A 16874-nucleotide genomic window follows, 5' to 3' on the forward strand; every position below is an offset into this window, starting at 1 on the left:
TATTGTAGTAAAATAACTAAGAGGTTCCACTATAATTATATTGTTTTGAATCCATTACCTTTGTTATTAATTTATGAAGGGTCTGAATGCAGTAAACCACTCCACCCCACCAACCAATGAGGACAAGGTTAGTGCATCAATATCCTAATGGAAGTTGAAACATGATTCATATGAAACATCATTTGACCCAGTTGTTATCCTGCAATCAGACTAATGTCCAGTTTCAATGATTCACGTTTCAATAACAATTCTGACCCTTGTAGAGTCAACCTGCTGACAGAATCACCTATGCCTCCATTGACCACTTCAATCAAAATCCTCCTCAGAGAGTTGATGTAAGTGAAGCTATACTGAACATATTGTAATGGTATCACTCTCCCTCCTATACACTGTTTACAGCCTTTACTTTGGTGTGACCTTGTGCGTCTTGTCTCTGTTGGTCCAAGGTGAAGATGCGATGACCTATGCTTCTGTTATTTTCTTTTAGTATGTAGCACAATAGCAGCTTCTTAGGAAAACATATTTCAGCTTTGCTGATAACAGTTTTTTTCCTTCATTACTCATGTTGAAAATTATTTTGACTAATGTCAGAACTGATTAACTCCTTTCAAAGAGGTCCATAACATTGTATTACCTGTTGGGGTTTAATTCAGTAATTTACTGTCTTCGCCAGTAGGAGGCAGTATAATTCTCAACTGTGAGATATACTCCCTGTGTCACGTTTACTCCCGCTCCCCCTCTCCGGCGCTCGTTGTTGCCAGTGTGGTGATTATTGCGCACACCTGTCACCATCGTTACTTCTTGCTTCTCGTCTCCCAGCGTCTGTGTTACACCCTGCTAGCTAAGCTATAGCCTAGTTCTCTCTTTCCGTATTGAATATCTTTTCATTTTGTTCCACTACGAGGCAGCTGCCACAATGAAGCAGAATATTTATTCTGAAACTAAATTAAAATCAAATATTGTGTTTCAATGTCTTGCCAAGGCTGCACTGTAGCATCTTCTCACAGACGCTAAACCACTAATGGACAGGGGCTTTGACCTGCTTCATTTCTGACCTGGGCCGGTGCACCCCTCCTTAGACAAACTGGTGGTCATACCGATACCAAACTTGATGTGGACACCTGTTTAACGTAGTGTGATACAGCCTCCAGATGTTTGGATTACAGGCAGCACCACTACGCCTGGCAAGAAACTCTGCTGCAGGTAAAGGTGATAAATGGAGTAGTCTGTGACTAGGCTAAAGTCATTTGCAACGTAGGCTAAAGTCATTTGCAATGTCAACGGGAAGAACTGGTGGCTATGGTAAGCAAGGCCTTCAAGTGCTTAAAATTCTTTATTTTGTCATATAAATTCTGAGTAGACTTTCAGAAAGAGGACAGACACATCTATCTTTGCTGCTGACTAGAAGAAGGTTGTAAATGAAATAAGGTCAATGTATTCATGCTTTACCTGACATTGTGGAAGGGTAGCCTGAAAAACACCTGTAGCAGTTTGAAATACTGTATTTTTATTAGTTTATTTAAAAACAGTTTTAGTAATTAATATACATTTTAGAAGAAGCATTGTGCTCATTTTAAGTCTGCTTAGGACACAAATGATTAATTAAACAATACCAAGGAATTTCTCCATGCTGATGTCATTAACAATGGACAGAAAAAATTAAACACATCAGCCAAGGTTTGCTGATATTTGAATCCCTACTACATAAAGGTGTATAAAAAGATACTATAAAAAAGATACATCTTCCACACTATGCACTAAAATATATAAACATCAACTTTAAAAACATTTATACTGTCCTCTGTTACTGAATCAATAAAGCTCCAGACAGTTTGAAAGTCTTAGTCCAGCACAGGGAGAAGAGGAACAAGGGGTCATTCCTCCAGGACATGAACCTCAATACCAGAGGCTTCTTCTATACAGAGAACAAAACAACATGTCTCACCATTCATTCTATAGCAGACCATAAAGATGAACTAGTTAATAGGATTAGAGGAACAAGATGAGAATATTCAATGACTATTTATGACCTGATTCCGTTTCAGTTCACACATCTGAAGATCAGAATGTGAATGTAATGTGTTGTTTGCTCCATGTGTTCTATAGATTGATGGAACCATTCATAATGTTTAGGTCTATACAGTCCTATCAGATCTGTGAACTCTGATGTTGTGGGAGGAGTTAGGAACCTAAATGGAACTGGACCAATGCCTGTGACTCTCACCTGCTTGTGGGGGCAGAGCCTTGGGTGGGCGGTTCCTCCTTGTGTGAATAGTGACTATGGCAGCCATGATGGTCAGTGTCACAAAGAGCATGATGTGACTGATGGGCAACTTAACAGCATTACTGGTACCTGGACAATGAGACAGACAGTGATTAAACACAGTCAATCATTTAGATTGATTTAAAGTAAAGTTTGAAGACCAATATCCATCAGCCAAACCCCTCTACAACTTCGTCTCTGTCTGAACAACAAAGATCTAATTCAGCATTTTAATTTGTGTGTAATGGATTATGATTGTTCACACCATCCACTAAATAATTGAAAGGTTATATAACACCTTAAACCTGGAGTGTTGGTATTTGGCATCACAGAGAAGCAGAAATTCATACAGGAAGAGAGAAGTGTGAACGGCACCACAGCCAAGTTATAAAATGGAACATGAAAGTTTAGTTTCATGTACAAATGCATGCTTTGTGTTGACCAAGGTAGTACATCTGACTTTGTCCCCATGCTGTACCACTCATACTGTCTACCATAGAACTGAGAAGGGAAACAGTATTAAATACAATACCAGCAGAAGATGGGGTTGACAAGGCTGGTCTTGCAGTATAGGCTGTACTTCCTGGATAGTAGTGTGGTGGACAGACATATTTGAATAGTGTATATACAGTATATTATACACTGCTCAAAAAAATAAAGGGAACACTTAAACAACACAATGTAACTCCAAGTCAATCACACTTCTGTGAAATCAAACTGTCCACTTAGGAAGCAACACTGATTAACAATAAATTTCACATGCTGTTGTGCAAATGGAATAGACAAAAGGTGGAAATTATAGGCAATTAGCATGCTGGAGGTCATTTTGCAGGGCTCTGGCAGTGCTCCTCCTGCTCAAAGGCGGAGGTAGCGGTCCTGCTGCTGGGTTGTTGCCCTCCTACGGCTTCCTCCACGTCTCCTGATGTACTGGCCTGTCTCCTGGTAGCGCCTCCATGCTCTGGACACTACGCTGACAGACACAGCAAACCTTCTTGCCACAGCTCGCATTGATGTGCCATCCTGGATGAGCTGCACTACCTGAGCCACTTGTGTGGGTTGTAGACGCCGTCTCATGCTACCACTAGAGTGAGAGCACCGCCAGCATTCAAAAGTGACCAAAACATCAGCCAGGAAGCATAGGAACAGAGAAGTGGTCTGTTTGGGGGTGTCTTGCTAATTGCCTATAATTTCCACTTTTTGTCTATTCCATTTGCACAACAGCATGTGAAATTTATTGTCAATCAGTGTTGCTTCCTAAGTGGACAGTTTGATTTCACAGAAGTGTGATTGACTTGGAGTTACATTGTGTTGTTTAAGTGTTCCCTTTATTTTTTTGAGCAGTGTATATACATCACACGCAACTTGTAATTAGACCATGAAATTAGCCTATTAAAATGTATATCTGACTCCACATGATAAAAAGTAATATAATAACAAAAAAGAGAAAGAACAGTGGCATTAATGTAAAGTTAACCTCCAATCCGATATCAGACCTACAGGATGTAACTTCTGCTCCTCAGAGGTCAGACAATGGGGGTTGCTGAGATTAACACAGAGAATGCTGAATTCCTAAGACAACACAGAAGAATTTCTTGCATACAAATGTCACTTTGGGGTGTGGGTCGTCCTACAGTAGTGGAAAACAGAGTGACCACTTGTCATTGGTGAATAATGGTGACATCACAGTACAGTATGGATCCACTGACTCTGTGTTGCCTATAGAGTTCTTTACTGCAATCTGTTACATCTTTCTCTACTCCATTCTCTAGAGCACTAGACAAGCAGTACTTCCTATCAATATGTTTGGGGCTGTTTTTACATGACCAGTCTTATACTGTTGTGGAGTACTGCTGGTTGTCTTGATGGGAATTAGAGTAGTTACATCAGAACTGTCTGGAAACATCAAATCAAGTGTCTTTCTGGACCCAGTCTCAAACCCTGACACAGCATGGGAAAACACAGTACCCAGTACCCAGTTCACACATCATACAGATTAGAGGTCGACCGATTAAACGGAATGGCCGATCAATCGGGGCCGATTTCAAGTTTTCATAACAATCGGAAATCGGTATTTCTGGGCGACGATTTTTTTATATATATATATTTTTTTTTACATTTTTTTTTTTACACCTTTATTTAATCTTTATTTGACTAGGCAAGTCAGTTAAGAACACATTCTTATTTTCAATGACGGCCTAGGAACGTTCTGCCTCGTTTAGGGGCAGAACAACAGATTTTTAACAGCTCGGGGGATACAATCTTGCATTGATTACATTGAACTCCACGAGGAGCCTGCCTGTTAGCGAATGCAGTAAGCTAAGGTAAGTTGCTAGCTAGCATTAAACTTATCTTATAAAAAAACAATCAATCAATGACTGTCATTGCTCCAATGTGTACTTAACCATAAACATCAATGCCTTTCTTAAAATCAATACACAAGTATATATTTTTAAACCTGCATATTTAGCTAAAAGAAATCCAGGTTTGCAGGCAATATTAACCAGGTGAAATTGTGTCACTTCTCTTGCGTTCATTGCACGCAGAGTCAGGGTATATGTAACAGTTTGGGCCGCCTGGCTCTTTGCGAACTAATTTGCCAGAACTTTACGTAATTATGACAACATTGAAGGTTGTGCAATGTAACAGGAATATTTAGACTCATGGATGCCACCCGTTAGATAAAATACGGAACGGAATAAACGTTTTGTTTTCGAGGTGATAGTTTCCTGATTAGTCAAAGGTATATGGTTTAGAGAGAAATAGTCGACGCATTATAATTCCTGTAATAACTTGCGGCTGAATTTGAAAGGGGTTCCCTTCGTTATTTTACCGTTCATGTCTTCCATAGAGAATGTCTTGATCTACTTCAAATAAGGACTGTGTTTCGTGCAGGCTTAAACCGCCTCAACGTTTTGATACCCGTGTAAATCTCACTAGGATAAGGTAACGTTTGTCAACATATTTTCATAAATCCACTCTACATTTTTTTTTATCTTCGCTTATATTTAGCCAATATTGATCAGAGTTACCTTGTCCTATGGATATCTACACAGTTATAAAATTGGCACGGTGATGTAAGCCTACACGAAACACAGACCTTATTTTAAGTGAAACAAAAAATATCCTATGGAATAAATGAAGGAACCGCTTTTCAGATTTTGCTAGGTGTCATGGGAATTATGACTCGCACTTTGGTTGTCAATTCTTACCATGCCCATTATTAAAATAGGATTTCCTGCATATAGAAATTAAAGTTTTTGTTTTCAACATTCATCACAGTTAACTTAAACTCTATTTTTATTCAAACAGTTGAGAGTATTTGTCTCATCGGATGGGGCCACAGTGTCTCCTGACACCTGTCTCAGCCTCCAGTATTTATGCTGCAGTAGTTTGTGTCTGGGGGCTAGGGTCAGTATGTTATATCTGGAGTATTTCTCCTGTCTTATCCGGTGTCCTGTGTGAATTTAAATATGCTCTCTCTAATTCTCTCTTTCTTTCTCTCTCTCGGAGGACCTGAGCCCTAGGACCATGCCTCAGGACTACCTGGCATGATGACTCCTTGCTGTCCCCAGTCCACCTGGCCATGCTGCTGCTCCAGTTTCAACTGTTCTGCCTGCGGCTATGGAACCCTGACCTGTTCACCGGACGTGCTACCTGTCCCAGACCTGCTGTTTTCAAGTCTCTAGAGACAGCAGGAGCGGTAGAGATACTCTCAATGATCGGCTATGAAAGGCCAACTGACATTCACTCCTGAGGTGCTGACTTGCTACACCCTCGACAACTACTGTGATTATTATTATTTGACCATGCTGGTCATTTATGAACATTTGAACATCTTGGCCATGTTCTGTTATAATCTCCACCCGGCACAGCCAGAAGAGGACTGGCCACCCCTCATAGCCTGGTTCCTCTATAGGTTTCTTCCTAGGTTTTGGCCTTTCTAGGGAGTTTTTCCTAGCCACCGTGCTTCTACACCTGCATTGCTTGCTGTTTGGGGTTTTAGGCTGGGTTTCTGTACAGCACTTTGATATATCAGCTGATGTAAGAAGGGCTATATAAATACATTTGATATATCAGCTGATGTAAGAAGGGCGATATAAATACATTTGATTTGGATAGCCTTTCTATGTTAAAGCCTTTTTTCTTGTCTCCATTTTTTGGTTTGTTGCACGTTACTTTTACTCCCTAACCTAAGTTGGTGGGGGTTTTCTCTACCTTTAGATTGTCTGATATCAGGCAAATCTAATGGGCGTCATGGTGGGTGTTTATTAAAACCATGATGTGTGCATACCCTGGATGACGGACAGGGGGTGCTGTATTGAAGCCACAGGCAGCAATATTGGTACTCCTCCTCAATTGTAAAATATTTAGGAAGCTATAGAAATGCATTTATTAATTTCTTCATTTGTTTTTTTACCCATTTATTCTATTAGACACCTTTATGCATACTTTTAATGTATATTATGTGAGCTAAACATGAAAAAAAATATTTATTTTTTGTACTAATGTTACTGTCCTCACTACAACAACAAAAATACTTAAATACATGTTATTTCATCCTTGATACTTTTAATTGAAAATACTGTAGAATTCCATTCATTTCTATGGAGGACTGCTCCTACTAGGGAGTGCCAATATAGCCGACCGGTGGCTTCAAAGCATCTCATTGGCCAACACATAGCATCAGCAATCCAGGGTATAAATACACCACTGTTCAAAAGTTTGGGGTCACTTCGAAATGTCCTTGTTTTTCAAAGAAAAGCCAATTTTTGGTCCATTAAAATAACATCAAATTGATCAGAAATACAGTGTAGACGTTGTAAATGACTATTGTAGCAAGAAAAGGCTGATTTTTTAAAATGGAATATCTACATAGGTGTACAGAGGCCCATTATCAGCAACCATCTGTGTTCCAATGGTACGTTGTGTTAGCTAATCCAAGTTTATCATTTTAAAAGGCTAATTGATCATTAGAAAACCATTTTGCAATTATGTTAGCACAGATACTGTAAGAGTAGGTGTGTTAACTCTGGTATCCTGGCTACACTCCTAATCTGACCATCATACTGTAGCCACCTAATCATCCCCAGCTTCCAATTGGCCCGTTCATCTCCCCTGTAACTATTCCCCAGGTTGTTGCTGTAAATGAGAATGTGTTCTCAGTCAACTTAACAAGTTAAATGATACATTTAACCGCTGCGTTGAGTAATCTAAGGCACTGCATCTCAGTGCTAGAGGCATCACTACAGACCCAGGCTCAATTCCAGGCTGTATCACAACCGGCCGTGGTTGAGAGTCCCATAGGGCAGCGCACAATTGACCCAGAGTCGTTAGGGTTTGGCCTGGGTAGGCCGTCATTGTAAATAATAATTTGTTCTTAACTGACTTGCCTAGTTAAATAAAGGTTAAACAACAGAGGTTAGTTGACAGTGGAGTAGAGGGAGCTGGAGTCAGCAGGGTTCACTGTCTCTCCTTATGTCTTGGCTCCCTGAGGTTAGTTGACAGTAGAGTAGAGGGAGCTGGGGTCAGCAGGGTTCACTGTCTCTCCTTATGTCTTGGCTCCCTGAGGTTTGTTGACAGTAGAGTAGAGGGAGCTGGGGTCAGCAGGGTTCACTGTCTCTCCTTATGTCTTGGCTCCCTGAGGTTTGTTGACAGTGGAGTAGAGGGAGCTGGGGTCAGCAGGGTTCGCTGTCTCTCCTTATGTCTTGGCTCCCTGAGGTTAGGTGACAGTGGAGTAGAGGGAGCTGGGGTCAGCAGGGTTCTCTGTCTCTCCTTATGTCTTGGCTCCCTGAGGTTTGTTGACAGTGGAGTAGAGGGAGCTGGAGTCAGCAGGGTTCGCTGTCTCTCCCTCTGGTAGTAGAGGGCTTAACAGAGGAATAGGTCACTGCATCCTCACCCTGGAGCTACACACACACACACACACACACACACAACCAGTTAAAGGCTTTAAACATTATGTAGGCGTAAGAGTCATACCTGCACACAGTATTATTTAGTTTCACTTACATCAACACTCTGCGGGGGATTTTGATTGAAGTGGAGGATGGAGGCATAGGTGATATTGCCATCAGGTTGATGCTTCAAGTGTACAGAGAACAATAAGATTATGGACTAATTAACTGGACATTAATCCCATTGCATGATAACAGCTGAATAACATCATGATTCACATGAGTAAATATAATGACAGAAATGTAATCATATTGTGATTTACTGACCTTGTCCTCATTGGTTGGTACGTTAGAGTGGCTTCCTGCAGTCAGATCCTACAAAAATGAAAATGAAATGTAAACAATGCACAGGATCTAGTAAATAACGAAAGAGAAGTATACAATATGCAATAATGTATATTTGTTCCTCACAATTTTGGCATCAGCTGACATTCGGTTATCTGAAAAGCAGAGCAAAATTGAAATGAGGTGTCTGAGGTGTCACTTTCCTATCACTGTGATCTGGTAGGCTATATTTATTCAATTTATGACATACTTGTTCTCCTTTTCTGTAGTACGATGACAGCAGCAACAACACACACAGCTGCTCCCACAGCCACAGGGAGGATGAGGATCTGGTTTGGTGGAGGAGAACCTGGCAGGACCAGAGACAGGATGGTTCAGTACAGAGAGCCTGAGGTCATATGGAGATCAGAGGAGGCTGGTGGAAGGAGCTATAGGAGGACGGGCTCATTGTAATGTCTAGAATGAAATGGAACAGTATCAAACATAACAAAGATATGGAAACCACGTTTGACTCTGATCCTTTAATTCCATTCCAGCCATTACGATGAGCCCGTCCTCCTATAGATCCTCCCACGAGCCTCCACTGATGGAGATATTATTGTATAAAGTAGAGCTACTACACCAGAAGTGAATGGATTGGATGATGTGGATGTTCTTGCAGTTGTGGAGGATATGGTCTCTGGATATGAATAAGATGAATGTGTCATATGGTGAATTTTGGTTTCACATGTGGTCGAGTAGCAACATTACTATCATCAACACTATGGGGTTTAATTCAATCAAACCCGTATTGCCACAATTATAACATTGATTTTGTCCTTTGAAATGATGCAACTACTCAGACAATGTTACTTTGTTGAATCAGAGAAAAGGTCACTTCAAATTTCAAATACACTACATACATTTTCTTTGTGCTGGGACTGTTGTCCTTTTTCAATGTCCTGTACGTATTACCCACATGACAAGGTCAATCTTACTCAAACATACTCTTACTGACATAATTGATCAGCTTTTCATTGAAAATGTTGGCACTGCAGAGCAACAGATACTCACTGTTTAGAACAGACAGACGAACATGAGCATCCTCTCCTTGTTGTCCAGTCTTTGCAAGGTATTGTCGACAAGTGTAGAATCCAGCATCCTCAGCTCTGACATCACTAACATTTAGAGAACAGTCAGGCCCCACACTCAGTCTGTCAGCCATGTTGTTCAGTTGTTGTTGTTTTATCACCTTCCCTAGACTGACTAGTTCAAAGGTAGGCAGTTCCATCTCTGTTGTAGATCCATGTAGTTGAGGAACAGTCTGGATTAACCACATTGTTACACGGCAGACTGACATCATCTCCCTCTGGGACAGTTTTTCCACTGACACCTGACAAGAACATAATATCAGGTCATTATTTTGAATACAGATTAGAATAGAGATGGCGACCATTAATATACTTAAAAGGTATGCTTTTTACATAAATGGAGTCACCATATCCACCGAATGTCACAACAAAAATGTTTACTCAACCAAAGAAATTCTACAATATGAATATATATATTGTTTTCTGAGATGGATCGTTTGCATGTTATTCTCTAAATATCTCACTGGTCTCACCTGTTAGCAGATATAAAAGGGACCCAAGCAGTCCCAAAACAGCCATTTTAACCATTGTCCTCTCCCTCACTCTCCTTTGCTTCTCTCTCTGCCAGAGTGTCTCTGCACAACAAGTTTCTCACCATACACTACTCACTGGGCACATACGTCAATTCAATGTCTATTCCACATTGGTTCAACGCAATTTTGTTGAAATATTGTGGAAACAATGTTGATTCATCCAGTGTGTGCCAAGAGGGAAGTTTCTCTATCACCATAGCGTAATTTCCTTTCAGTGGTTATATCATTTCAGACTCTTGATGGACTGAAGTTCACAAAGCAGAAGTGTTTTTCACACCCTTGGTGAGAACGCTCAAGCTTAGTTTTTTAAAATCGATTTTGGTACTGTTTTCACAAGTATGTGGTACATACCAAACTGGTCACACTTGTAATGCAGCAACTCTTTCATTCAAAACCTGTCATGGTGCGTTCATTTGGATTGTAAACATCTCTCACCACACAACCACTGATTCAAAGGTTTATTGTGAAGTGTTATGAGAACATTGGTTTAATCACCAAAACAACATAATGATATCTTCTCAATTTAGTAGTTTTAACAACCAGTTAATCCAATAACAAACAATGCAATACATGCCCTTAGAAGTGCTGAAAGTAATATGCTACAGTACTGTAAATTACAGTAGATTACACACTTTCACATTAGGCAATACACTTATATTACCCAAAATAATTGACAGAAAATCTATAATTCCATAATATCTATCCAACATGTAATCAACGAAGACATCCTCTACAATTATTAATGGGAAAAAAATCTCATATAATTGCAACATAGGTGTACTGTCTGTAATCAAATGTAAGAAAAATAAACAAAACAAATTAAATGAATGAAAATAAACATAACGTTTAGCTTTGTTGGGTTTGACATTTTGAACATTGAGATGTTAAATAAATGAGGTAGAAGAAGCATAGAATCAAAGGAGAACGTTAATGGTTCTCTGAAGAAAGACCGGTGGCATCGGAATGTGTTGGGGGGATGAGAGGAGAGCGACGTGTGAAACAGGGGAGACATCTGTGGATTAGATGAAGGAGGGGTTGAGGTCAGGAGGGGAGGACAGATTCTCTTAAGGGACTAATAAAGGTTTGTTATCCTGTTACCCTCTTTATTAGCTTCCTGTAGAGCCATAACATTTAAGGATTGGAGAGAAGGAGGAGTGTCTTAAGTGGGATGTAAATATCAAAATGTTGGGTTGTCTGATTACAGCTGTACAGAACCTTTGGGAAGAATTAAACTTGGTTGAAGCTTCTCTAGTGTCCATGGGTTATTTACTCTGAAAAATAAGAACCTAACAGCATGCATTCATTTGCATCAAGCCTGTCTTGAGCATTTGGCCATGAATTCTCATCCACATCACAGTGAATGTCCTCTTTGTTCATGCACGTCGGCAAAAACCTTATGGCATGGCGAATCCAAGCTTGACATTAGTCTGCATTGATGTCGTCGCATGGCTCATCCATGCCCAGCAGGAGGGTGACACGGTCATGGGGATGGCGATTGTACACCTTCCACCTCCATTCTGAAAAAAATCCTCAATGGGGTTGAGGAAAGGGGAGAATGGGGGCAGGTATAAGGTCATGAATCAGGGATGGGTCTGAAACCATGCCTTGTGTGGAACCTGATATTGTCCCACAATATATTTTTGTTAATTATTTTTACAGTATAGTTCCAACATAATACTGTGAAGTAGCATGTGCATCAAATAGTAACAGAGATAGATGGGAGGGGTTGTCACGGCTGTTGAAAGATGAGGATCAAGGTGCAGCGTGGTGAGCGTACATTTTCTTTATTTTAATCAAAATGACGCCAAAAAAACAATAAACACTACAAAACCAAACCGTGAAGCTCAAAGGCTATGTGCCCTAAACAAAGTCAACTTCCCACAAAGACAGGTGGGAAGAAAGGCTACCTAAGTATGGTTCCCAATCAGAGACAACGATAGACAGCTGCCTCTGATTGAGAACCATATCAGGCCAAACACATAGAAATACAACACAAGGACAACATAGAACACCAGACATCGAATGCCCACCCAAACTCACGCCCTGACCAACCAAAATAGAGACATAAAAAGGATCTCTAAGGTCAGGGCGTGACAGGGGTCGATGGTACTGAAGGATTGGATTAAAAACAAACTAAAGATAACTATTGTAAAATACATTGTGTCCGTAAAATGTATATAGTGTGTACTGTATAAAATGGAAGTAGAAACTTACGTGTTGTTGTCCATTAGTTTACGACAATTAGGGGAAGGGTGCTAGGGTTAGGGGGAAATAATTAAGGAAAATATATTTTTAAAAGATATATACAGTACCAGTCAAAAGATTGGACACAGCTACTCATTCAAGGGTTTTTATTTATTTTTACTATTTTATACATTGTAGAATAATAGTGAAGACATCAAAACTATGAAATAACACATATGGTATCATGGAGTAACAAAAAAAAGTTTAACAAATCAAAATATATTTTAGATTTTAGATCCTTAAATGTAGCCACCCATTGCCTTGATGACAGCTTTGCACACTCTTGGCATTCTCTCAACCATCTTTACCTGGAATGATTTTTCTTGAAGTTCCCACATATGCTGAGCACTTGTTACCTGCTTTTCCTTCACTCTGTGGTCCAACGCATCCCAAACCATCTTAATTGGGTTGAGGTTGGGTGATGTGGAGGCCAGGTCATCTGATGCAGCACTCCATCACTCTCCTTCTTGGTCAAACAGCCCTTACACAGCCTGGAGTTGAGTTAGGTCATTGTCCTGTTGAAAAACATATGATAGTCCTACTAAGCACAAACCAGATGGGAAGGCATATCGCTGCAGAATGCTGTGGTAGCCATTCTGGTTAGGTGTGCCTTGAATTCGAAATAAATCACTGACAGCGTCACCAGCAAAGCACCCCCACACTATCACACCTCCTCCATGTTTCACGTGGGAATCACACAAGTGGAGATCATCTGTTCACCTACTCTGCGTCTCACAAAGACACGGCGGTTGGAAACAAAAATCTCAAATTTGGAGCAAAAGACAGATTTCCACCAGTCTAATGTCCATTGCTCATGTTTCTTGGCCCAAGCAAGTCTCTTCTTCTTATTGGTGTCCTTTAGTAGTGGTTTGTTTGCTGCAATTCGACCATGAAGGCCTGAGTCACACAGTCTCCTCTGAACAGTTGATGTTGAGATGTGTCTGTTACTTGAACTCTGTGAAGCATTTATTTGGGCTTCAATTTCTGAGGCTGGTGACTATAATGAACTTATCCTCCGCAGCAGAGGTAACTCTGGGTCTTCCTTTCCTGTGGCGGTCCTCATGAAAGCCATTTTCATCATAGCGGTTGATGGTTCTTGCGACTGCACTTGAAGAAACTTTCAAAGTTCCAGATTGACTGACCTTCATGTCTAAAAGGATTTATGGACTGTCGTTTCTATTTGCTTATTTGAGCTGTTCTTGCTGTTCTTGCCATAATATGTCTTTTACCAAGTCCATAATAAAGAAAAAGCCTTGAATGAGTAGTCCAAGCCTCCCCCACTTCTCCTTCACCCAAATCCAGATAGCTAATTTTCTGAAAGAGCTGCAAAATCTGGACCCCTACAAATCAGCTGGGCTAGACAATCTGGACCCTCTCTTTCTACAATTGTTGCAACCCCTATTACTAGCCTGTTCAAACTCTCTTTCGTATTATCTGAGATCCCCAAAGATTGGAAAGCTGCCGCGATCATCCCCCTCTTCAAAGGGGGAGACACTCTAGACCCAAACTGTTACAGACCTATATCTATCCTACCCTGCCTTTCTAAAGTCTCCGAAAGCCAAGTAAAATGTTATAATTTTTATTACGTATTAGGGTACCTAAGGTTTGATTATAAACATTGTCTGACTTGTTTGGAAAAGTTTATTAGTAACGTTTGGAATTCATTTTGTATGCATTTTGATGGAGCGAAACTGAGTCGATTATTGACTGAAGCGTGCCAGCTAAACTGAGTTTTTATGGATATAAAGAAGGACATTATCGAACAAAAGGACCATTTGTGATGTATCTGGGACCTTTTGGAGTGCCAACAGAAAAAGATAATTTATTATATCGCTATTTCTGACCTTCGTGGTGCACCTGCCTGGTTGAAATATGTTTTTCATGCTTTTGTATGCGAAAAACATACAGTTTTTATGTGAGTAAGTCATTCCGTAAAAAAAAATCATGACAGCTTTGATGGAAACAGGAAGTTTCGTTACAATTTTATATATGCTGACAGGTAATTTGTTCGTTCGACATTGTGGGATCTTTCTGTGTCGGTAAAATAAATAATGTGAGAAATGGCTGTGGAAACGCCTTTTTATCCAAATATTGATATACCTAACCATCATATCAAAGTAAACTTGAAGTATTGTGATTATATGGCGTGTGGTCCTCACAGATAACCATCTGTCTCCAGACTTGAACCCCATTGAAAACCTGTGGCCTGAATAGAAGAGGGAAGTCAATAAGTACAGACAAAGCACATCAAGGATCTGGAAAGATTTATGGCAGGCAGCAATGTAGTGCGCTGCCAACCCACAGCTCTCTGCGTCCTCCCACAACAGGATGGGTAGCCTATCCTCGTCAGAGAGGTCTTTGAAACCTTGAATAAGGGTTTCAAATTTGGGAAAATAACACTCTAATTGTTTTATATTTTTGACATTTTGTCAGGAAATGCAGCTCCGTCTCAGGTTCTGCTGTTGTGCAGTGGTTGCACAGCCTTTCCTCTACAGGGAGCCAGGTTTTCCTGTGTCTACCCTTCTCAATGGCAAGGCTGTGCTCACTGAGCCTGTACTTTGTCAAGGTTTTTCTAAGGTTTTGATCAGTAACCATGGTCAAATATTTAGCCACGGTGTACTGTCGATTTAGGGCCAGATAGCACTGCATGTTGCTTTGTGTTTGTGCTTGTGTTTCCCAATAAGCAATGTAGTTTTGTTTTGACTGTGTTGTAATTTGGTTTATTCTGATTGATTGGACGTTCTGGTCCTGAGGCTTCAGTGTGTTAGTAGAACAGGTTTGTGAACTCAGCCCCAGGACCAGCTGGATGAGGGGACTCTTTTCTTTGCTCAGCTCTTGGCATTGCAGGGCTTGGTAATGATATGAGAGGGGGTCACTGTATTTTAGATGTTTCCAAAACTTAATTGCTCTTTTTTGAATTTGTATTATTAGTGGATATTGGCATAATTCTGCCCTGCATGCATTGTTTGTAGTTTTCCTCTGGACATGTAGGAGAATCTTACAGAACTCTGCATGCAGGGTTTCAATGGGGTGTTTGTCCCATTTGATGAAATCTTGTTTTGCAGGTGGACCCCACACCTCGCTGCCATAAAGTGCAATTGGTTCAATGACATATTCAATTCGTTTTAGCCACAATTTAAGGACAACAAAGTCAAATTATTGGAGTGGCCATCACAAAGCCCTGACCTGAATCCTATAGCAAATGTGTGTGCAGAACTGAAAAAGCGTGTGCGAGCAAGGGGGCCTACGAACCTGACTCAGTTGCACCAGCTCTGACTGGATGAATGGACCAAAATTCACCCAGCATATTGTGGGAAGCTTGTGGAAGGCTACCCGAAACGTTTGACCCAAGTTAAACAATTTCAAGGCAATACTACCAAATACTAATTGAGTGTATGTAAACTTCTGACCCACTGGGAATGTGATGAAAGAAATAAAAGCTGAAATAAATAATTCTCTCTACTATTATTCTGACATTTCACATTCTTAAAATATAGTGGTGATCCTAACTGACCTAAGACAGGGAATTTTTACTGGCATTACATGTCAAGAATTGTGACAAACTGAGTTTAAATGTATTTGGCTAAGGTGTATGTAAACTTCTGACTTCAACTGTAGATGCATGAAAGGGATAATTTGACCAAACTGTGTGGACCTCAAAACCCCCTCTAACTGGCTGAAGAAATGGCGTTCAACGCAGCCCTGTCCTGCACCACTTCTATGGATAGACCTGAGTCCGAGCCAGCAACCAGTGTACAGCATCCAGTTGAAGTCATCAACTGCCTTTTCTCTCAGGAGTGCAACACAAGTCCACATGGAGTGAGCATGGAGAGAGATTCGTTCCAAAACTTCTCTCATATTGCTGGTATACTGGTTGGCAAATGGACAATACATAGTAGGAGTTGTGGTGGGGTTCAGGTGAGACATTGAAATTGGGACATTGTCATGGGCAACCCACTTTGAACTGTGAAGCTATGAAGAAAAATGAAGAAATACCAGAAGATTGAGTGCCGGGGAAGGGCGGGTGGGTTGGTCAACTGTGCCCATAAATTATATAGACTTGTCTAAAATTGTTATTTTGGGGAATCAGGTTGATTGAAGAGGTTTACACACTGCTACATTTATAGTTAGACTAAGAATGCATTGAGATACCGATCTGTCATAAACATGCCACTCACGACAGTGTAAGACAGAATAAACGGGGACTGTAATGATAAAAAGTTAATACTGGTAATAAGTAGTACAAACGGTCTATATATGATCCTGTTTGTAAATGTACAGTATATTCTAACTGCATTGGTGTATGCTAAGTTGAGGGTCTTGAATTTGTGTGACAGACTCAACGTGGAGCACAACATTTTGGTTGAATAACATTGATAGTAGGGGTTATATTTTACCATGTTATCAGAATTCTAATGTTAAAGCATAAATATGGCTTTCTGGATGATACAGTACAATTGACTTGAGC

The 16874-nt window shown here is 40.4% G+C and overlaps 1 protein-coding gene and 1 long non-coding RNA gene across 2 annotated transcripts; one reads left to right on the forward strand and one right to left on the reverse strand.

Annotated features, from left to right (window-relative positions):
- Positions 1-1041: 1041 nt before the first annotated feature.
- LOC139582657 (uncharacterized) lies at positions 1042-8177 on the forward strand. Its single transcript, XR_011676395.1, has 4 exons — positions 1042-1203; positions 5774-5878; positions 6734-7681; positions 8057-8177. It is a non-coding gene; the product is annotated as an uncharacterized lncRNA (long non-coding RNA).
- On the reverse strand, positions 6753-10375 carry LOC139582656 (uncharacterized). Its single transcript, XM_071412852.1, has 9 exons — positions 10103-10375; positions 9553-9871; positions 9122-9178; positions 8750-8848; positions 8626-8654; positions 8482-8529; positions 8270-8341; positions 8105-8166; positions 6753-8031 (listed from the first exon to the last, which is right to left on the reverse strand). The coding sequence occupies exons 2-9, from the start codon at positions 9839-9841 to the stop codon at positions 7983-7985; spliced, it is 705 nt and encodes a 234-aa protein (XP_071268953.1). The 5' UTR covers positions 9842-9871; positions 10103-10375; the 3' UTR covers positions 6753-7982.
- Between the last annotated feature and the right edge of the window lie 6499 nt (positions 10376-16874).

The sequence above is a fragment of the Salvelinus alpinus genome, chromosome 8 (genome assembly GCF_045679555.1).
Source record: "Salvelinus alpinus chromosome 8, SLU_Salpinus.1, whole genome shotgun sequence".
NCBI lineage: Eukaryota > Metazoa > Chordata > Actinopteri > Salmoniformes > Salmonidae > Salvelinus > Salvelinus alpinus.